We start from the raw sequence: 22623 nt of genomic DNA, 5'->3' as shown, positions 1-22623 counted from the left end.
GAGGGCAGACTGGCCGAAGGGATAAGAGACAGGGCTGGGGAGGGAGGGGCTGGACCTTCAGTGGCCTCACAGGTGGGGCTGCGTGGGGAACTGGGTAGCCACGGGAGGCTTCAGAGTGAGGGAAGGTCAGTCTGCACTACTCCTCTGGGCTGGGTCTCCTGATCACAACTCAGCCACAGCCGGGCTCACGCTTCACCCCGGAGCATCATCTCCAGGGATAAGACAACACCCCTTTCACGCTGCCGTGGGGCACCTCTCCTTCCTGGGCCTCTCACCAGGCCTGTGTCATCTGCATCCACGCCCTCTGCTTCCTCCACGACGCTGGCGAAGCTGCTGGCGCTGGACGAGGAGCGGGAGAAGTCCTTCAGCACTTCCGCTCTCTGGGCCACTGTCTCCGCTCTGCCACGGAACACGTCCCGTCAGCCAGCATCCGCGCTGGGCACCTCCTGAGCCGACACCCCCGGTCCCTGCCCTCCCCGCCCAGGCAGGCCCAGCCTGCAGCCAGCCAAGCTCCTCCATGGCCCCTTATAGCTCCCGGGGCCCCTGAGCCTCCCCGATGCCACCGTCCTTCCTAACACAGAGATCCTGTTGGGCCCCAGTCCTGCTCCTCCCCACTGTCCCTGATGAAGCCCAGCTCTCTCGGCTGTATGTTCAGTCGGAACTATTTATACACCATCGGTTAATGGTTACACCATTGGCACCATTGGCGAGTGCAGAATGACTCTGTGCCAGGCACTGATCTAAGTGTGTTGACCCCAGCTATTTCATTGCTATCATTGTCAGACCCATGTCACAAATGAGCAGGCACCCAGGCACAGAGAGGGTGGGCACCCAGCCCGAGGTCACCCAGCCCGAGGTGGGAGAGCAGGTGGGACCCAGGCCTTCCACCTCCACAGTCTCCTCCCTTAACTCTCTCCCACTTTCATTCCACGTCCAAGGGGTTTTCTCCCCACGATCACCACTGTATCACATTGATTATTCCAATGTCACCAATGCAGCCGGAGGAGCTCCCGTAACACTGCACAGGAGTTTCTGCCTTCTAGCTTCTGCTCAGAGAGAAACATCTACCCACTTGTTCCTTCCTCCCCCCTTTCTGGAGGAAAATCCACTGCGGGCCAATCTGTGTCTGCTGCCTGGAGTCCCACGCCTTCCCTCACGTCCTAAAAGGTAAATTCACTTTTCAAACACCAGTCCGGGGGAGACACCTCCTCAAAGAGGCCCTCCCTGATTCCTCCTCGCGGGGGCGGGGGTGGGGGCCCCACTCCTGGGCCTATCCTCACGCAGTGACCACGGTCAGCTCCTGAAAGCATCACTCCTCTCAACAAAATCCTCCAAAGCCTCCTTGCTACACTTAGGATAAAAGTTCTCAGGCTTCCCTAGGGGCTCCATGGGAAAAGATCCACCTGCCAATGCAGAGAAGATACAGGTTTGATCCCTGATCCGGGAAGATCCCACGTGCTGTCGCCAAACTAAGCCCGAGCACCACGAGCCGCAACCACTGAGCCCGAGCGCCCTAAACACCGAGCCCGAGGGCCCCGGACACCCAGCCCGAGGGCCCCGGACACCCAGCCCGAGGACCCCGGACACCCAGCCCGAGGGCCCCGGACACCCAGCCCGAGGGCCCCGGACACCCAGCCCGCGCGCCCCGGACACCCAGCCCGCGCGCCCCGGACACCGAGCCTGTGTGCCAGAAGTACTGAAGCCCCGACGGCCCAGGCTCCACGACGACGAGAAGCCTGCGCCCCACAGCTGGAGAGCAGCCCCACTCTTCACAACTACAGAAAAGCCCACGCAGCAGTGAAGACCCAGCACAGCCAAAAATAAATAAAATTTTTTTAAAATTAAAAGTTCTCACATAGCCCTCAAAGCCATGACCCAGCCCCTGCCCAGCTCTTCAGCTTCCTCCCATCCACTGTCAATGACCACGCAGGCCCAGCCTCACTCAGCTCCAGCACCACCACCCTTCTGCCAAGCCTTCAAGCATGCCTCAGGGCCTTTGCACTTGCTGTGCTTCTTATCTGGAACCCTCGTCCCTCTGCCCTGCCACCATCAGTCCGTCCTAACAGGACCAACTCCACTCTCAGCTCTCAATTCCAACCTCACCCCTCAGGAGACGTCTTCCCTGAGCCCCCAGACAACCTCCTTCCCCCACCCAGCCATTCTTCATTGCAACCTCTGCTTTATTTCCCTTCTGTCATCGCTACCTGGAAGTAGCTTACTAGATTCTGTTACTCTGCACTGTCAGCTCTGCAAGGCAGGCTCTGTATGTCCAGCTGACTGCGGTCTTGCAGAGTGTGGCATGCACAAAGCGCTCAGCGGGTGTGTGTCAGAGGAGGACCCAGGAGAGTGCCCAGGCCCCCCTGCTGCCCTGGGGTGGCCGTGTCCACGTTCCTGGGCAGCCCCGGGCCCAGACAGTGGGGGAGAAAGAATGAGCCGGCCACACCCAAGCCCCCCGGCTCAGCATGCCCCGAGCCCCAACCTGTTTTTGGTCGTGGGCATCTCTGGGGAGCTCTGAGTTGATGAGTTCTCCGACTTGGGCTCCTGGGAGACGTGCCCGCTGTCTGGGGTCTTCTGGCCGGCCGGGGGGCTCTCCCTACAGGGCACATGGGGGCAGAGGGGGGATTCAGCACCAGGCCTGGCCTCAAGGGTAGAAGGAGCCCCAGGTGGGGAGAGGAGGTCCCGGGCGCTCCTACCTCATACCCATACCCCGCATCCTCAGGGGCCAGCCCCAGAGCGGTCCCCGTGGCCCCTGGGCTGACCAGGGGGGAGCAGGCACCGCGGGAGTGCCTACACAGAACATCCTTGGGAATTCCCTGGTGGTCCAGGGTTTAGGCCTTGGTACTTTCAGTGCCACAGACTCAGGTTCAATCCCTGATCTCAGAACTAAGATCCCACACGCCACACAGAGAGGCACCCCGCAAAAAAAAGAGAGAGGACATCCACCACGGATGGGGGTATAAGTGTCCCCCGTTACGGATAAGTAGACCGGAGTTCAGAGATGGGAAGAGACCTGCCCAGGACACGCAGCCAGGACGTGGCAAACCCAAGAAGTGAACCCTGGATTCATGGGATTCTGGGTTCTCCTCCCTGTGAAGGGAGGGCCAGCTCACTCCTGAGACCTCAGCCTTCTCCCTGAGCCTGCGCCCGGCTTCGCACGCATGGCACGCATCCCCACAGCCAGCCCCATGCTGCTGGTTGTGTCCTTATCCCTGTTTTTTATTTTTTTTCAGATTAGGACAATGAGGCTCAGAGAGGTTCAGTGACTTTCCCGAGATCACACAGCCGCAGCGTGGTGAAGACCGGATTCACAACCCTCTGCTTCCCTGAGGGCTCCCTGCTTCTCAGGCGGTGGTTGCTGTCCACACCCCGCCCACACTGATGTACTTACAGAGCTCCGCAGACCCCAGCTCTGCCCCTCACCAGCTGCGAGACCCGGGCCAGGCCCTCCCCTGACCACGGCTCCCGGGACCAGCAGAGCCGGGACTGGGTGGTGGCAGCTCGCTGAGATGACGAGCCGGTGCACAGCAGATCCTCGAGGGTGCGGGTGTCACCAGCGGGGACAGAAGGGGAGAAGCTGGGAGCTCCGTTGTCTGCTTCCCTTCACCGCTGAATGGGGGTCAGCGCAGGGGTGCAGGGTGGGGAGAAGGACCCAGAGGAGACGCAGGACACCATCCCGCCCCGCTGCTCCACCCACCTCTTCTCCTGCACCTCCTGGATGTTCTCGATGCCGATAGCGCTGCTGCGGCGAGAGCCAAACGGACCTGATTTCTTCCTCGTGGGGCTCTTGCCAGGGACAATCAGTGACTGTGGGGAGAGGCCCAAGTTCAGTGCTCACCTGCTCCCGGAGCTCCAGGGACCCCCCACCCCACCCCACAGGCCACCCTGGGGCCCTGCTGCCCAGGCCCCGAAGCAGAGGGCTGTCCATCACCCAAGAGAGCCAACCTAGTTTGCAGATAAAGGAAAACACGCCCAGAGATGGCAAAGGGGCCCCCTGAGGTCACATAGCAGCTCTGGACCCAGGATCTTAGGAAAAGGCGGCAGAGGCCTGAGCGGGGGGTTGGACAGCCGCTCTGGGCTGGGGTGGGGAGGGAGGCCAGCTCCTCAGAGCAGCAGCCCCCCGGGCATTACGGGATCTACAGTGGAGGGCAGCGGGGAGAAAGCAGGCGCAGCCACCCAGGCACTGCCCCACTCCAGCCCTGCGGGGGAGGCTCTAGCTCAGCAGGTGAAAGACGCCCGCTTAAGTTCCCACACACACTACTGCGGGTCATCCCAGGTGCCAGAAGCAGGCCCCCATCCCCGCCGGCTTCTCTGGGGCAGGCAGGCAGGATGGGGGTCCCCAGGGAGGGACGGAGGGGCAGGAGCCCCCAGGCCAGTTCATAGTCGGGACCGGGAAGGGGGGCAGAGAAGGGCAAGGCGCTCCATGCAGGCCCGGCGATATTGGGGGACGTGCAGCTGGGTGTGGGGTCTTCAGGTGCCAGATCCCGGCGGGGTCTGGGCCTGAGTCCCAGGGGCCAGGGCAGGGCCAGAGCCCCTGGTGGGGGTGGGGGCCCTGGCTCTGGCAGAGGCACCAGGCCCCAAAGCCGGTTGCTGAGTGTCCCGCCTGGCCCTCGGGCCTGTTCCGGGGGTTGGGGGGTCGGGGGTCGGGGGCAACGTCCCCAATATGGCCTCCGTCCTGAGAGCGAGCAGAGAACAGCGCGTGCAGACAGCCTCCAGAGCCGGCGGCCCCGCGGACGACAACCTCTTCCACGGTTCCTATGCCTATGGCACTGCCTCGGCGTCCGAATCTACTGGCACTTTTCCCGGGAATAAGCAATGACTGGCAAGCGGCAGAGGGCAGGGGCAGAGAAAGACAGAGAGTCAGAGAGACAGGGACGGCAGGACAGGGAGATAGCGAAGTGAGACAAGGAGAGGAGGGACAGACAGACAGACAGACGAGGACAGAGAAGAAGAATTGGCCAGGGGGTTCAGAGAGACAAGGCCAGGGAAGGAAGCAGAGAAGAGGTGACGGAGACACAGAGAAGAGAGGTGAGAGGTGGACAGACAGTCACACGAGAAGGGGCGCAGGGCGAAACACAGACAGAGACGGCCCCGGGGGTGAGACAGACAAGAAGAGACGGAGAGGGGAGGCACAGAGGGAAAGCAGGGGGGAGACGGTGCGAAGCGGAGGAGAGGGCGAAAGGAAGGTGCAAGAGGGGAGGATGCACGGTGCAGGCAAGTGGGGGCGGCGGGAGGAGGGGAGAGGAGAGAAAGGGAAGGAAAAGGAGGCCACGTGAAGAGAGGGGAGAGTTGTGCAAAGACAAAAACAGAAATGGGTCTGGTTACTGCCGTGGCGGGCGCCACTGGCCTGGCCCTGCCCCCGGGGCCCCCTCTGCAGCCACCCGCGGGAGGCTGGGCCGGCTGCGGGGAGGAAGAGAGTGGCCGGGGCATCGGGCTTGGAGGAGGGTGGGCTGCGGCTCCCGTGGCGGTGGGCTTGGTGACGGCTGGGAAACAGAAGACTCGCCTTGCTCCCCTGGCCAGGCCAGACCCCGGGGCCGGGGTGGGGGCGGGGGGGTCCCTCCTGCCACAGGACACAGCCTCACAGCACTGAGCACAGGGCTTGCTTGGCATGCAGCTGACAGTCAATAAATGATGGATGGGAGGATGGATGGATGGATGGATGGAAGGATGGGTGATAGAAGGAAAGACGGACGGGGAGGGGACAGCAAAGCAGCAGGTGCAGAGCTCGGGGTTGCCCACTGGGCAGTGGAAAGCGGACAGGCCCATCGCGGAAGGCCTTTTTCATCCTGTGCCCAGCACACCCTCTGTGTGTTAGTGGCAGAGTCCCACAGAGCCTGGCAGACAGGAAGTAATCACTCAGGAGAGGTTCACACAGAAGCCCAGGTCCTAACACACAGTAGGCAGCCGCAACCACAAAGGCTCTGTGAGCACACAGCGGGCGCTCACACAGCTCACTTCCCCGATACGTAACGGTCATTCACTGATATCCAGGGCTTATCACAGCAGGCCGTTTCCCGATACACAGTAGGTTCTCATACAGCAGCTCAGGGGCTGGGCACACGGCAGACACTTGCAGAGGCAGGTCCACACAGGAGCCCAGGGTCTGACACACAACAGGGGCTCGCAGACACGCAGGGCCGGGCCCCCAGGAGATGCTCACATGGTGCCAGTCCACACAGCAACCGGGACCCCATACACAGCGCGCACGGCAGCCCAGGTCTGGACACACAGTGGTGCCCAGCAGCATCTCAGAGCCAGACACACAGCAGATGCTCACGCAGAGACCCAGGTCCAACACACAGTGCGCGCCCACAGCCTGACACACAGTAGGTGTTCCCAGAAACTCAAGGCTTGGCCAGAGGTGTCCCACAGCAGCCCCACTCCCAGCGTACGACAAGACAGGAGGTGTTCCCTAAGGAGCATGATAGAGGGCTGACACGCTGCAGAAAGCCTGGGCTGAATAAGGGGCCCGGAGGAAGGCGGGGTGGGGGGGGGCGCCAAGGGGCTGGAGAGGGGGCTGCAGGGTCTCAGGGTCACAGCCCAGGCGCCTGACCCCCTTGGACAGCAGAGGTGAGACCTAGCCTAGAGTCTGGGATGGGCCCTGGGACAGGAGGGCTGGGGGCGGGGCGGGCAGGGGAGGGCACTCACTATCCCAGCTGTCTTGGCCAGGTCGGGATTGTTGGGCGTGAAGCTCCCGCTGTGGCTGGTGGACACGGTGTGGGGCTTCTTGTTGCTCAGCCCCATGGCGTCCATGGACTGGCTGCGGCTCCGGATGACCCGCTGCGAAGGTTGGGCAGGGGTTTCGTAAGGCCTCCCTCCCTTGGGGAAACCTGGGAGCCACCCACCGATGCCACCCTAGCTGACCCCGGTAAGTCCCTTCCCGCGAGTCCACACAGGAGTCAGCTCCACCCGTGCAAAGGGCTATGTATGTCCCGGCTCTGCCACTAGCTTGCTGGGTGACCTCAAGCAAACCACTCCACCGCTGAGCCTTGGAGCCTCACAACCTGTCGTGCGGTTGTTGTAAGGACCACAGGAGACGCAGAGTTGTGACCCAAAGCGTGTGCAGAGAATGCCCCAGAAACGCCAGTTTCCCGCTTTTAAGGGTCTCTTAGAGCCTGCTTCCTGCTTTCCTCCCTCCCTCCCCTCCTTGCCGTTTTCAGACAACCTGCCCAGAAAGTTCAAGTCAGGCCGGGGTTCTCTACCTCTGCTCTCACTCAGTCCGCCCCAGGAGGCAGGCACTGCCACCAGGCCCATTCTCCACGTGATGAAACCAGAGGTGGGTCTGGCACCCAGATGCCAAACCCAAGGCCTAGGCTGTGGGCTCTGCTGTCTGAGAAAGGCTGTGACTTAATCCAGTGCCCACCAGATGCGGGTCCCCTGGAGCCCTCCCTCAGAGAAGACAGCCCAGGCCCACGTCCACCCCACCCACTCGCTGTCTGCTCCTCGCAAAGGTAGGGTTCTCCTCAAGCCTCTTTCTCAAAGGCGGTCAGTCCGCCTCGGCCCAGGGCAGCACTTGAGCGGCTTGGGCTAATCCTCTTATGCAAACCCACGTCTCCAGCTCTGTGGCCTGCCCTGGGGTAAAGGTGAGGCCCCGCCAGCCTGGCCGGGCACCTGGAGGATGAGCAGTCCTCCTCCTGTGGGTGAAGGCAAAGGGGTCACTGCCTGGGGACCTGCAGCCGGGGTGGGGGGTGGGGTCCAGGCCATTCGGTGGGGTGGGGTGGGGTGGGGTAGGGAACTTGCTCTTTCCTCTGCCTCTCACTCTGGACGGTAGTCGCTGAGGTAAACGGGCACAGCTTTGCATTTTGTTTCTTAGCTTACATTACACTGATCAAATTGCTTTACAAATAATTCTCAACAGCTGTATGAGGTAAGAAGTCTAAACAACAGATTAGAAAAACAAAACAAAACAAAACTGAGGCTCAGACAATGTTCAAGCAGATAAGTGGAAGGGCTGGAACCTGAACCAGGGTGTCTATGCTTTTACCACTAAGCTGAATATTCATTGGAAGGACGGATGTTGAAGCTGAAACTCCAATACTTTGACCACCTGATGCGAAGAACTGACTCACTGGAAAACACCCTGATGCTGGGAAAGATTGAAGGCAGGAGGAGGAGGGGACGACAGGTTGGATGCCGTGGTTGGATGGCATCACCAACTCGATGGACATGAGTTTGAGTAAACTCTGGGAGTTGGTGATGGACAGGGAGGCCTGGCGTGCTGCAGTCCATGGGGTCACAAAGAGCTGGACACGAACTGAACTGAACTTAACCAGAGAGCCAAAGCGGGTCACACGGGCCTAACGCCATGCAGATCAGCTCCTTGTTCACATTCCTTCCCGGACCTCTGGTTTCCTTCCCTGGGTCAGGACACGGGGGTCCTCTCTTCTCTGCCCTGACCTGGCAGTCACCACCATTGGCACCAGAGCGCTCCAACCTTCTACCCTCCAGGCAGACTCCGCCCCCAAGCTTGGGCCCCGCCTCCAACCTTCAGCTCCTCCTCCAGCCAGAGCGCACCTTACAGCTCCCAGCCGTGGCTCCGCCCCGGGCAGAGGGCGCGCACGGCCACGAGTCTGCAGGCCCACGCTAAAACCTGGGTCCACCCGGAGGCTCACCGTCCTCCGGACTCTACCCCAGGTGTGCGCCCACCTGGCCGGAGCTCGCGCCTATTAGCTCCACCCCGAGCCACACCCCCACGCGACCCCACCTCCCGGGCGAGTCCGCCTCTAGCCACACCCCTACCCGGTCCTGCCCCGCATCGCTGCACCTCATCCCCACCGCATGCCCCCGCGCGCAGGTGGACCCCCGCCCTTCACCTTGAAGGACTCGAAGAAGCCGCCGCCGCCGCCGCCGTTCTCCATCTTGTCCTCGTCGCCGCCCAGGCCCATCATGGACTGGCTGTGGATGTGCAGCTCCTCATAGAGCGTCTCCAGGAGGGCGGCCCGTGTCCGCTCCTGTGGGCCCGGCCGTCAGGAGAGACCCAGGGATCAGCCCTTCTTCCCGCACTCGGAATCCCGGCCGCCTTCTCTGAGTGGGAAGCGGGCCTGGGCCCCGGACGCCTCTACCGGTTTCCCGCGGGCCCCTGCGCAGCTCCAGCAGCGCCCGGGGGTCTCACCAAAGCTCCTCTGAGATCTTGCTTCCCCGCACCCCACCTCCACTGCGCCATGTGTCAGCCTACCTCGGAGCGCCTCCTGGGCATCCCGTGGGAACCCCTGTGTCCTCTCCCTGGATTCTGGCCCTGCTCACCTGTCGATCCATCCTCCCCCCCCAGGCAGCCTTCCCTAAGGCCAAGGTCTGAACATGGCTTTTCCCTTCCCAGGAGGCTCGGCTGAAATTCTAGGGGGTGGTGGCTCCCAGTTCCAAGAGCCCATGCTCACCTCCAGTTTGGCAAACTTCTCTGCCTTGTAGCAAGCATATTCGGCATTGATCAGCTTTGTCAGCAAAAATTCCTGGAACTCAGGCCCCTGGGGGCCCCCAGCGTGGAGAAGAGAAAGGGGGGAGGCCAGGGAGACACAAGAAACCAGGGGCTGAGACCCAGTGAGTCAGGGGCTGGGGCTCTGCTGGGTTCTGTCCTCCTGACTCCCGGAAGGGCACCTCCCTGGACTCAGTGCCCCAGCCCAGGTGCCTGTGAGAGCCCTCCATGCCCTTCAAGGCTGCCCACCCCTCAGGAGAGCTGGGCTGGGGGTCTCCCACTGCCTCGGTCTGGGGGATCTGTTGGGAGACTGGAGCCAAGGCTCCTTCTGAGAGGTGAGAGACATGTGCCCCTCCCAAACATGGTAGAAGACTGAAATTGTCAAAAATACAGCAGAGTGGAGGGAAGGCCACAGAGTCCTCTATGCGGAATGTAAAGCAATGATACAGTCTGCTCTGTGACTTGGTGAAACAGTCACAGTTCTTATCAAGATGGGCAGAAAAGCTGGGCCCCAGCCAATCGGTTAGGGGAGCCTGCCTGTCCTGGCACCCAGGGGGCTCCACGACCTGGTACAGCGCACTGTGCACCCCAAGGCCCCCACCCATGTAGTCCTGCTCTGCCCACAGCGGGGCTGGGGGCTGCCCCTCACCTTCCGAAACACAGCGGGGTCCGGGAGGGGTGGCCCGAAGAAGGGGACGTCATCTCTTGCAGTGACGGACACCTGGAAGGGAGGGCGGGTGTCATGCGGGGTCCCCACATCAGCCAGAGACCCCTGATTCGCCTCCCTAGCCCGATGCTTGGCACAGGGCTGCCCCTTGGCAGGGGACATTCGTTGACTACAGATGGGGTGGGCGGACCCCACGTTTTCAGTGGCTCCATCCTTGGTCCTGAATTTGAGTGGTGAGGAGGGGTGGAGGGTCTCCAGGCTCATGAGGGCCAAGAGCAGGAGGAGACTAAAGGGCGGAGGAGCATAAGCAGGCTCTTTTAGGGGAGAGACTCAGGCAGCAGAGAGGACGGGATGGGAATCCTCCGCCATCATCCGGCCAACAGTGGGGCTCAGAGCCCTCCGGACAGCACCCCTATTTAAACCTGGGAAAACCAAGGCTCGGAGAGGCCTTGCAGCGAGTGAGGACGGGGCTAGGAGGGTGCCCTCAGGAGGCTCCGAGACCACCCACCTTGTAGAGGGGGCCATCGGGGCCCCCACCCTCGGCCTGCACCACCACGTAGGCGTGCAGGAAGTTGGACGCAATCATGTCCGGCACAAACGGCGTGTTCTCGTCCTGGAAGACCACAGCCACGATGTCGTTGCCAATGTGTCGCTTCCGCTGCAACTGAACACAGGGCCGCAGCCTTTCAGCGCCTGCTAGGGGGCGCGGGGAGGGTGCCCACTGGGGTGGAGGGGGGCTGGGGGTAGGCAGAGGGGCACATCTAGGGAGTTGCTTCCCCCCAGAAAAATGTGGTGAGAAACTGGTCTTGACGTTGTTTTTGTTTTCTTGGAATTCTGTGGCAGAGGAGAACACCGAGGCTGAGAGAGCAGGGGCCTGTAAGGTCTTCCAGTGACCTAGAGGACTTGGATCCAGGCCCCCGGTCCCCAGACCCTACCTCTCGGTCCTCCTCCTGTCGAAACACCCCACACATGGCCCCTCCTGAACAAGTTAAGTTCCGTTTGGTATATATGAGTTGCTACATTGAACAGGGAATCTTATTCAAAGAAAATGAAAAGACATTAAGGGTAAGGAAGAAACATTTCCATTTTTCTCCCATGACGCCCTCATCCGCCTGGGGTGGAGGCGTGGGGGTCACAGGGAGAAGGCAGGCAGCCCCCAGGAAGCTTAGGACAGGGTGTCAGATCTCCGAGTTCAGCTCGGGGAGCATGCCTTGTGCTAGCTCAGCACCAGGCCTCTGCAGAAGGTGGGAGCCATTCTCCCCAGGAACACTCCGCCTCCTGCTCCCACCTCCTCTGCAGCCTAAAAGTCACTTGATCTTGAACGCTTTGCCTGACTCCCACCTCTGCCAAGTTTAAGTGCCCCTACGTGACCTGACAAAACCCTTCACTCCCGGTAAAAATCTTCACACTTACTGAGCTCCTGCTCCATCGCTACCAGGTCCTGTTCTAGCCACCCTGTGTGCATCCTCTCACTTGGGCTCACCTGTGAGGTAGGTGCCATTATTATCCCCATTTCACAGATGTGGAAACTGAGGCTTCCATGGCATCACAGCCACTTTTCACCCTGCCCCAACAAGAGGAGGCCACAAGTCGGGGGACTGGATCATCTCCCTCTCTCTCTCCCAGGGCCCACTGAGTCTGGTGTGGTGGACGCTGAAGGGGCAGGTAGATGGGGGGACAGGTGGGAGGCTACCTGCTGGGTGTCCCCTTCTGTGTAGGGCAGCTTGGTGGATACGTGGAACATGATCTCCTTGTTGCGGAAGTTGCAGTATACAGACTCGGTCCCCGTCTGTCCGTGGGTCACGTCCAGGCCTCCTCGGAACCTGCCCCAGGACACCCCCAGGCCGCAGCTCAGTCTCCAGCCCCAGCCAAGCCTCAGTGGGGCCAGGATGGGGTCTCCATCCCTGCCCAAAGGCCTGGGTCGGATTCTTGTCTGCCTATCCCAACCCGGGGCTCACCCCTTAAAGTCCTGCAGTTTGACCTTCTGGCCCAGAAACTCGAGGAACTCCACGAAGGCGGGGCTCTCCTCATTGGTGCTGAAGAGTTCTTCCTCAGAGGTCTGGCAGGGAGAGCAGGCACACAGAGGGCAGAGGTCATCGAGCTGGGGTGCCATCCCCCACTCACACCCAGGAAGGCTGGAAGGGGGACCTCTGGCAGCCCCGGGGTTCCTGAGCTTGAGTCCCCAGGTAAGGGCTCTCCGTGGCTAAGGTCTGAGGCCCCAGGTACATGGGCAGATGGGAGGAGGAGACACACCTGCCCGAGCTTCTGATAAATGACTCCGAACTTGAAGTTATTGCTGATAACATGCTCGTCGAAGGTGACAATGAGGCGGGAGGCCTGCAGGGAAAGGGTGATGGGTGAAGCACACTGCTTTTATTTTTCTTTCTTTTTTTACTTTGTATTTTATATGGGCGTATAGCCGATTAATAATGCTGTGATGGTTTCAGGTACACAGCAAAGCACCTCAGCCATACGTACGTACCCATGTATCCTTGCTCCCCCAAACTCCCCTCCCATCCAGGCTGCCACATAACACTGAGCAGAGTTCCCTATGCCATACAGTAGGTCCTTGTCAGTTATCCAGGTTAGATATAGCAGTGTGTACATGTCCTTCCCAGACTCCCTAACTATCCCTTCCCTCCATCCTTCCCCAGTGGGAACCAAAAGTTCACTCTCTTAAAGCCTGACACACCGCTTTTTCAAGTTGCTGTTTATGGCTCTATGTGCCAAGCACTGTGCCAGGCACTCCACATGCATCATCTCATCTTCTCCTTGGAAAGGGTCCGTGAGGGACTCCCGCTGCCCTCACTGCACAGATGAAGACGCCAAGGTTCTGAGAGCTGAAGGAACTGACTTGCTAAGGTCAACAACTGCCAGATGGCAGAGCTGGGGCTTGAACTCAGGTCTGTTGGATTCCAAAGCCTAAGCTCACTGCTCCTGAGTTTTGCCCACGAGCTCCCACCCCAACTCTGCTCTATCACGGGCCTGATGTCTGGCTCTTCTGTGAAGTCATCTCATCATCCTAGAACAGACCGAGTCCCGCCACTGTGCTCTGGAGCCTTGAGCAAGTTCCCCTCCTCATCTTGTCCTCTTCTGTATCTTGGAGGTGGAACCTGATCACTGAGACCCCCTCCTTCAGGGGACCTTTCCTGGACCACTCACTTCTCAGGGACCTCACCTTGCTGGGGAATTCAGTTAGAGCCACAGGCTATACCTGTCTTTCAGGGTCCAGCTCTTTTGAGAAGCCCTCTGGCTTACTGCGGAGAAGGCAATGGCACCCCACTCCAGTCCTCTAGCCTGGAAAATCCCATGGATGGAGGAGCCTGGTAGGCTGCAGTCCATGGGGGTCGCTAAGAGTTGGACACAACTGAGCAACTTCACTTTCACTTTTCACTTTCATGCATTGGAGAAGGAAATGGCAACCCACTCCAGTGTTCTTGCCTGGAGAATCCCAGGGACGGGGGACCCTGGTAGGCTGCCGTCTATGGGGTCGCACAGAGTTGGACACGACTGACGCGACTTAGCAGCAGCAGCAGCAGCTGGCTTACTGAAGATTGAAGCCCCTCTCCTTCATCCCACACTATCATAGTGACTTCAGCACCCAGCAACAGAGCTGCAAGCGCAACTGCCATCTGCTGGGTGGTACCTAAGGAGGCACCTGTGTTACTCTCTCCCCAGGTCCCCTCTGGAGTCAGAAAACAAAGCCAGTGGAGCCTTGGCTCGGGAGCACAGATGACCCTTAGACGGGTCCCCAAATGGCACTTAGAGTTTCCAGAGGTAAGAAAGACTTGCCTCCAAGGCAGACAGCACTGGGTTCAAACGTGGACTTCCTTATCTGCTGGGCATCCCTGGGTAAGGCACCAAACCTTTCTGAGCCTCTAGTTCCTCTTCTACAAACTGCGGACTTTGCAGGATTATTATGAGGATTAGATGAGGGAACTTAGGAAAAGTACCCTGCACGGCACAGGTGCCCAATACGTGCTTGATCCCTGAGTGACCCACCCTCCCCAGGTCCAGCCATACCTTGGGGTAGAGCACAGGATAGAATCGATCCACGTTCACGTCTTCACACACCAGCTGCAGGAGGAGATAAGGGAAGGCCTGAGGGTGGGCCCTCTGGGCCTCCTGGGCCAAAGTCGGGTGGCAGGGACAGGGGGACACCAGCGTGCAGTCAAGGCTGGAGCAGGCCTGGGGACTCGCTGTCACTCAGAATAAGGTAGGCAGAACTGGGGCCCCTGTCTCCAAAAGGTGCCTTAAAGAGTGCCCCAAACACACAGGCGTGCGGGCATCAGGGGAACTCAGAAGGGGCAGGACCCCAGAGACAGGCTGCAGCACCCAGGCCAGGATCTGGGGCTAAAGCCGAGGGTATGCAGGAGCCAGGCCGCAGCCCAGCTCTGGGCCCACAGGGGCTGCCTGCAGGGCTCCGCCCGACGGGGCAGATGCCTCACCTTTGCCATCTGGACCACGTTGGGGAACTCAGTGAGGCAGGAGATGGGGATGACGTCGTGGTATGTCCGGCACTTGGTCCTGGGAGAAGAAAACCCATGCTGAGAGGCGAGGAAGGGGGAAAGGGAGATGGGAGCCCGGCCTCAGCCAGTAAGACCAGGAGGGGCAGACCTCGGGGAGGTCCAGAGGGGAGGAGGGGCCAGGCCTGGCTTAGGCGCTGACTTGCTGTGCAGACTCAGGAAAATCGCCTGCCCTCTCTGGGCCTCCATTAGAAGAGCGGGTAAACTGAGACGGGCTCGCGGACCCCGAGTCCACGGCCCTCCCTGCTGTCGCAGGCCCCCTCCCACGCCCTCACCTGAGCAGCAGCCGCAGGTGTTCCTGGTCCCCGATGACATCGTACTTGAGTGAGAAGACAAGGTGGCCCAGGGCGGCGTCCAGCGAGTAGTAGTTAAAGTGCTCCTGCGGGGAGGGGGGCCCAGGGAGCGAGCCAGGCTGAGCCTGAGGCTTCCAGAAACCCGCCCAGAAGGCCAGTTCACCCCTGGGCAGTGTCGCTCCCCAAGCAGCGGGTGTCCGGGCTGACAGCACACCCTGCCTCAGACAGCGCGCGTGTGTCAATCGCTCAGTCGTGCCCGACTCTTTGCAAACCCCGAGGACTGGAGCCCGCCAGACTCCTCTGTCCATGAGATTCTCCAGGCAAGAATACTGGAGCGGGTTGTCATTCCCTTCTGCACGGGATCTTCCCAACCCAGGGATCCAACCTGGGTCTCCTGCATTGCAGGCAGATGCTTTACTGTCTGAGCCACCAGGGAAGCTCTCAAAGAGACATGCATTTAAATCCCAGCTTTGCCGCTGGCCAGCTGGGCAACCTGAGAAGGCCACCTTACCTTCCTGTGCCTCCGTTTCCTAGTCTTTAAAGTGGCAGTGAGGCCAACTACCTTGTGGGAAGGCGGCAGGGACTGAGAGAGGCAGTGCCTGAAGCAGAGAAGGGGTTCCTGAATGTCTGTAGTAACCTCAGCTCTCTGAGTCCTCAGCAAGGTCAGGATATCTGTATATGCATGGCATCTCCCAGCCCCTACCCTTCTCCAAGCTGGGCACACGGCATCTGTGTGTGCGTGTGTGTGTGTGTGCGCATGCATGCTCAGTCATGCCTGACTCTGTGAGCCCCTGGACTGTAGGCCACCAGTCTCCTCTGTCCATGGGATTTTCCAGGCAAGAATACTAGAGTGGGTTGCCATTTCTTACCCCATGGGATCTTCCCGACCCAGGGATCGAACCTTTCGTCTCCTGCACTGGCAGGCGGGTTCTGCACCATCTGGGAAGCCCACATAGTCAACCCGTAGCTCTGTGGCCCCCGAAGCCAGGACCCGTGAGAATCAGAAAATCAGGAACTGAAACATCATGAACACACTGGGCGGCTGACCTGGCTGGCTCCTAACCTCCAGCCGCCATAACTGGGAAGCCACGGGGTTGGGAAGAAATACTCCCCAGGGCCCAGGGGAAACTGCGGCAGGCCTGGCACCCCTGGAGAGCAGGGCAGGGCTGGCACCTCCAGGTGGGGAGGCCCCAAAGCCAAGGACGGGAGCGCCAGATTTTACCCCACGTGACCCTGGGCTCTCCTGCCAGCTCGGCTCCCTAGCCACTCCCACGCCAGGAGTCATCATCGAGGAAGGAAGTCCTATTTAGCAAGAACACTGGAGAGGGTTGCCATTTCCTTCTCCAGTGCATGAAAGTGAAAAGTGAAAGGGAATTCGCTCAGTCGTGCCCGATTCTTCGTGACCCCATGGACTGCAGCCCACCAGGCTCCTCCGCCCATGGGATTTAAACATAAACAGCTGCACTCAAAGGACAGGAGAAAAAATGTAGGGGCGAGGGGACGGGCCTACACATCCGCAGCTCAGGGGCGCCTGCGGGGACCTGGGACAGAGGCCTCCCAGCCCTGCTTGGGCACAGGGTAATGGAAACCCCCAGTGCTTGGCACCATCTGCAGAAAAGGAGAGGCAGGCACTTGGTAAGGAGGGCTGCACCAAGGCCAAAGTCACCCTAACCTCTGCCAGGCCAGGGCCCACCGCTTCCCCAGTCACCCTGGCTGGAGAGGCGAACGGCCCTGCCCCTCTCCACGGGCCCCCGGCCCCTCCTCTCTGTGTTGCTACCTGGACCCTGGTCATTATACCTCCCCCAGGAACCCCCAACCTGTACCCCTTCCAATCCTCTGGTGCTCACGGCTTCGTCCCGTCACTCACTGCTGTCACTCATCACTCCGTCAGCAAACTCCTCTGAGCGCCAACTGTATGCTCAGTCCACACAGTCCCCCAGGTCCCACCAACTAAGAGCCTCCAGACAGTGGGCTCCTGGGATGCAGGCCCCCTTCCACTCACGGGTGCAACCCCCTGCCGGGCTCCGGGTCTGTCCTCAGGCAATAGCTCCTGAAGCCGAGCCTGCTGGTTTGGTTCCCGTCACCCTGTAGCATCCACACCCACCAGCATCAGGCCAACGCCCTGGGCCCAGACTCAGTACACGCAACTCCTCAACCCCTCAAAGAGTTGTGCGTCCTTCCCACATGTGCACAAACACACACACCACACACAAATGCACACACATACACGCATGGGAGTGAGTGCCAGGAACGTGACCATGTGGTGCGTGCTAAGTTGCTTCAGTCGTGTCTGACTCTTTGCGATGCTATAGACTGTAGCCCGCCAGGCTCCTCTGTCCATGGGATTCTCCAGGCAAGAACACCGGAGTGGGGAGCCAAGGCCTCCTCAGGGGACCTTCCCAAACCAGGGACTGAACCCGCGTCTCTTATGTCTCCTGCACAGGCAGGCAGGTTCTTCACCACAGCGCCACCTGGGAAGCCAGACTCTTCCCACAGCAGGTCTCAATGGAAGGTCAGCCAGAGCTAGGTCCAGCTCCAAGCTCAGTGACCTGAACCGATCCACTCTACCTCTGAGCCTCTTTTTCCTCTTCTGGAAAAATCAGGACAGTCCTGCTGTCACAGAGTTAATTATGAAGGGGTAATTAGAGCTAACATTTTACTGAGCATCTACTAGGGGCCACGCATGGGTCTCAATGCTTCACAGGTACTTCTATCATCCTCATTTTTATAGATGAGAAAACAGGCCCAGGAAGGTTAGACAACCTGCCCAAGGTCATGCCACGAAGCAACAGAGGAGTCAAGAAGCGCCCCCAGGTCACGAGACCCCAGAGCCGGTGCAACACCCCGCTCCCTCACTTGCAACTGATGGCACCTGGAATGGGGTCCCAGCGTGTGACCTCCTGCCCAGCTCCCGCTGCCTTGTCCAGCAGCTTCCGCCTAGGAGCTGGGTGATGCCAGCGCACACTGTACGGGGCAGGGTCCCAGATCTGGGGCGGGTGGTGGTGCAGGGGTTGCCCCCGTCCGGGTCACCCCACGGCACTACCATCGCCCCACCTCAAGCTGCCTGAGCGCATGGCCTGGGTCTGCTGTATTGCTGGCACCCAGAACCGGACTAGGCGCCCAGCTGGCGCTCATCACTCGCTCACCCAGACAGATCACTCGCTTGGCACCAGAGGCCTTTCTACGCGCCTCACAAATAGCATCGCGTTGAAGGTGTGAGGTGGGAATCACCACCCTCTCCGTTTGTACAGGTGAAGAAACCAAGGCACAGAGAGGGGAAAGCCACTTGCCAGGGGTCCCACGTAGCTAGAGGCAGACTCTGCTAACCACCGCGCATCACACTGCCTTGGTGCCATCCGTGTTTGCTGACTGAACGAGCGAATCCACGACGCATGCCCCCTGGACTGCTGGGACGGCTGGCCAGCCGAGCCTCCACCCCCAGGGCTGGGCGGTGACCCCCTCCCCACCCAGCCCAGCACCCCCAGACCCGCGGGCCACCCCACCTTGCCGAGAAAGTGCTTCCGGTAGAGGCGGGCGGTGTGGTTGCACTCCAGCTTCACCTTGGTCGTGGGCGACTGCAGCGGCTCCGTCTCTGGGATGCTGGTGATTTCGTGATTGGTGCCTTCAATCCAGTAGCCCCCAAACTGGGGCAGCAGGATCAGGGGGAAGGGCCCTTCTCGGCCCAGGACCTGAAGGAGCACTCAGCTGAGGGTCATTCACCCTGCACCTCGGTGGGGGCCCTTGGGACACCCCCCCCCAACTCGGACCCAGAGCCACTTCTGCCATGGCTGAGGGTACCAGGGGACAGCCCGGAGCCTCTGAGGGCCCCAGGGCTCACACCCAGGGCCTCCTCCTACCTATTTGGTTGGCCAGAGAGTTTGTTCGGGTTTTTACAGACGATGGGATAGGAAAAAACCAAAGGAACTTTTTGGCCAAACCAATACTAGCTCGAACCCTTCTCCTCCCCCTGCAGGCCTAGACCCAGACACACACAGCCTCGGAGGATGGGGGTGTGGGGGCAGGTAGAGCTGGAGGTGGGGCGTGACGCTGGCCGAGAGGCTGGCGTGTGGGCTCAGATGCCTAAGGGTTCGAGTGGGCTCGGAAGTCTTGGGCCTGTAAACGGAGGCTCCGGCACCCACAGCAAGGCCTGCAGCCAGGCTGGTGACAGGGAGGAGGACCCAGGTGTCCGGACTCCCTGCGTGAGCGCCTCCCGGGCTCAGGGTGGAGACTGGCCCCGTAGGGTCTCTGGCTGCTTACCTCGTGGACGCTTGGGTACGGAATGTAGTCCTCCTCCGTCTGCAAAACAGGGCAGGGCCGAGGTCGCCCCTTTCCTCCAGCCTCCCCAGGACGCCCTTGATTCCGCCAGCATCACATACCCCCACCCCCAGGCTGGAGGAGTGGGTGGGGCTATATCCTCACCTCCCCATCCCACGGTGGGGGGCTGGGGGGTGACCCCACGAGGCCAGGGCTGGGGCAGGCTGAGCTCACTGAGTGCTGGCCGCCTCTTCCGGGCCTCCCTCTGCCTGGGGAAAAGAGGCGCATAGCCTCCCTGGGAGACACACCTCTGGACCGGTGGCCCTCGGTGCATGGGAATGGCTTGAGGGGCCGGTTACACGGACTGCTGTGCCCCACCCCCAGAGCTTCCCAGGCTGTGGGTCTGGGTGGAGCCCAAGAAGTTACATGCCAACCTGCCCTCCGGGTGACGCTGACACGGCTGGTCTGAGGACCACACTTTGAGCAGCCTGGGTCTGGACGAAGTGTGGGCCTTGTAGCCATGAAAGCCCTCATCCCTGCAGCCCCGGGCCCACTCCTACAGGACCAACCGGTCTTCTTGGAGGGCAGGGGTCCCCAGTCACCCACCACAGAGCTCGATACCTATCAGGAGGGGCCCTGCAGCCCCCATGCCAAGAAAATTCTGAGTCTAAAGAAACTCCATACGTGTCTTTCAGTCCTGAGTTTCCTGGCAGTCTCCTCCGAAGGCTGGGGGGCCACCAGGCCACCCCCTCCCCATCTCTTGCCCCCACCCCCCCTCAGCCTTCCCAGGCAGGGGCTACAAGGCTTGGGAGGAGCACACGCCTCCTGGGTCTTGGGCCTCCTGGGTCCTGGGCGTAGCTGGCTTCAAGGGAAACCTCTCACAGCAGGCTGTGAGGGATGGGGCTTCAATTCTGGGAAGGGGGAAGCCTGGAGAGGCATGGAGAGTTTACAGCGGAGTAGAGCATGTGAGGAGGAGCAGAATCAGGGCCCCAGGCCTATAGCAAGCAAGGGGTTCTCCGCATCTCGGCCTCCCAGAGTGCAGGGACTAGGTGTGCCCGGCTTCCCCCTTGGCCTTAGCATCGGGCCGGCAGTGAGACCACTCCAGGAAAGGATGCTGGGTCCTCCTGGGCTGGCTGCTCCACTGGGCCATCACTTCTCCCACCCCTAGAAAGGGGGCCTGCCTCCCCCATCCCCATCCCCTTCCATCCCCAAGCCCTTGGGAGTGCACTGCTCGGGGAAGCCGACAGCCCCCAGGAGGGTGGAGTGGGACCAGCGTCCAGACCTACTTTGAGGGGCGGTGGGAAGGAGCATCGCTGTTCATCCATCCTGCTTCCCTGCAAAGAGAAGGCAGCGCGTCCCATCGCGACAGGGCAGGGCCCAGTGCAGGGCCGCTCCCCACTGCGGGCAGCAGCCCCTCCAGGTAGATGCTGATGTTTGGGGGTGGGGTGGGGGGGGCTCCCAGGGCAGCGTGCTGGGTACCCAGGCCTCCGGCCTCTCGGAAGGGCGGGCCCTCCTAGAAGGCCCTGGGGCTGAGGGAGGCGGGCAGCAGCTGGGGGCGCTGGCCGCTGCTGGGAGTGGGGGCAGGGCTGATGCAGGAGCTGGGGAGGGAGGGAGGCATCTACACAGATGCGCCGCTGAGAGGGAGAAAAAGAGGAAGGAGGGGGAGAGGGAGGGAGAGAAGGAGGGGGAGAGGTGGGAACGGAAAGACAGAAAACTCAGAGAGGCAGAGAAACAGAAAGATGGCGGGGGACAGGGTCTGAAGGGTGAACCAAAGCTCAGGCAAGCTCCCGAGCTTTGTTCAAGTGCCTGCCCACACCTCCCAACACCTACCCGAGCCAAACAGCAGGCAAGGGGCCTGGAAGACCAGAGCGGAGGAACGGAGGGTCAGGCAGAGGGGGTGGGGGCTGCCCTCCCCACTGCAGCCCAGCCTCTGGTTGCCCTGTGCCCTCTTCCCGCTCCACATGGGGGTCCTACAGAGCCTGTGATGCTCTTGGGAGATGGGGGATGGTCTGTGTAGGCAGGGGTGGGTTGAGGTGCTGAGCCCGGCTGCCTCCACAGGAATGGGAGCTGGGGAGACCCAAGTGGGCCCTAGGCCCTGGGGGTCAGCCAGGGAGCCGGGCGTTATCAGTGCCCGTTCTCTCTTCTGACCCTGACAGGGAGCTCTGGACGCCGCACCATCACCATCCCCTCCCGGCACGGTCTGCAAGAGCTCCCGGGCCAGTCCTCAGAGAGGTGTCGGGCTGAAGATACAGCAAGGGCCGCCCCCCCCAGGCCCAGCCCAGCTCCCTCGGTGGCTCCCCAGAACAGGCTTCAGAGCCCGCCTCACCTGCATCTTTTCAATCATCTCAAATAGATCTGTGTTCTGCAACAGAGATGGGGAGAGCAGGTCAGTGCTGGGGTGGCCCCGCAGACACCGCAAGTCCCCAAGGCGTCTCCACCCACCCCAGCCCTCCTGGTCCTCCAGCTCTGACCAATCCCTGTGGACCTGTCCGAGCAGCAAGAGGGACCAAAAGGGACACTGTTTAGGCTGGGGTTCTGCGCCATGGACTGGCAGAGTCTGACCAGCTGCCCAGGGTTGTCCACCCAGAGTCCAGGACCCTTCCCAGGCAGCCCACCCCAACTGATACTCTGCCCCAAAGGAGGGCCTCAGATGAGAGGGCCATGACCTTCAGGGAGAGACACACCTCCTCCCTGTCACCGCAAGAGTGGAAGTGCCACAATCAGCCCACGAGCCTCTCAGAGGAGCCCCAGGTCACAGCTCCAGAGATGAACACAGCTGGGATCCTTGGGAGGGTCGGTGGTGCCACCCACCTCTGGAAGGAGGACCCCACCCTCCCCACCAAGCAGTGTGGACTTGGGGGCTGTCGGGGGGCCGAGAGAGGACGCTGAGATGTCCCACTGGCCTGATACCTGCGTGTTTGTGCACACACCGTCCCCTACCTGCGTGTTCGTGCACACACACCCCCTCCTCCCCCTCACATGGCCACTGGGCTCTCCCGAGGCCAGCCTGGGCACACACGGGGTTAATCCAGCCATCTGCCAGCTGTGCTTGGCAGCTTCGGCCTCTCCAGCGCCAACTCCCTACGAGCCTTCCTGGAAGGCGGCATCCTTGCTGGCTGGCGGGGCTGGGGGCTGGGCCTGGGAAGCCCCTGGAGTCTCTAGGAGGGCGCCCCTCCCCCAGCACCTTCAAGGCCTCAATTCAGTCGGCTCCCGGCTCCCGCTGTCCAGTGGGGGCACCTCTGGAGTTCACACACATGTGCCATGGGGTTGTGCACCAGGAAGCACATACGCCCTCTCTCTTTCTCTCTCTCTCTGGATCAAACACACACAGGCCTGCACACCAATATTTAAACACGGTCTCACTGTACCAAAGAAAGCAAACACACAGAAAGCCACACACACAAACCCACCAGGTCTGTGTACACCACTTCTTAGACTCAGAGCTACACACGAACATACACAAACACATATCAGTGT

The 22623-nt window shown here is 60.9% G+C and overlaps 1 protein-coding gene across 50 annotated transcripts in view; it reads right to left on the bottom strand.

Moving 5' to 3' along the window:
- Positions 1-22623, bottom strand: part of RAP1GAP (RAP1 GTPase activating protein) — a 70453-nt gene that overhangs the window by 3271 nt on the left and 44559 nt on the right. For 18 of the 50 annotated variants that reach the window (XR_011254113.1, XR_011254115.1, XR_011254103.1 and 15 more), the window contains 18 exons: positions 21473-21508; positions 20433-20480; positions 19150-19188; positions 18396-18581; positions 14875-14978; positions 14522-14600; positions 14097-14150; positions 12327-12410; positions 12032-12132; positions 11767-11896; positions 10582-10737; positions 10056-10127; positions 9372-9458; positions 8811-8948; positions 6646-6777; positions 3695-3804; positions 2480-2593; positions 276-399 (listed from right to left, as the gene is read on the bottom strand). Coding sequence is in view for 29 of the 50 variants with exons in the window: in XM_069575049.1 (XP_069431150.1) it covers positions 276-399; positions 2480-2593; positions 3695-3804; positions 6646-6777; positions 8811-8948; positions 9372-9458; positions 10056-10127; positions 10582-10737; positions 11767-11896; positions 12032-12132; positions 12327-12410; positions 14097-14150; positions 14522-14600; positions 14875-14978; positions 18396-18581; positions 19150-19188; positions 20433-20480; positions 21473-21508 (1794 nt within the window). In the remaining 21 variants the exon portion in view is untranslated. Of the gene's footprint in view, positions 1-275; positions 400-2479; positions 2594-3694; positions 3805-4738; positions 4817-6645; positions 6778-8810; positions 8949-9371; positions 9459-10055; positions 10128-10581; positions 10738-11766; positions 11897-12031; positions 12133-12326; positions 12411-14096; positions 14151-14521; positions 14601-14874; positions 14979-18395; positions 18582-19149; positions 19189-19311; positions 19416-20432; positions 20481-21472; positions 21509-22623 lie in introns of all 50 variants that reach the window. The other 32 variants (XR_011254107.1, XR_011254109.1, XR_011254101.1 and 29 more) reach the window with 5 other exon arrangements.

This window comes from Ovis canadensis, chromosome 2, assembly GCF_042477335.2.
Source record: "Ovis canadensis isolate MfBH-ARS-UI-01 breed Bighorn chromosome 2, ARS-UI_OviCan_v2, whole genome shotgun sequence".
Lineage (NCBI taxonomy): Eukaryota > Metazoa > Chordata > Mammalia > Artiodactyla > Bovidae > Ovis > Ovis canadensis.
This window is presented reverse-complemented; position numbering and strand designations above follow the sequence as displayed.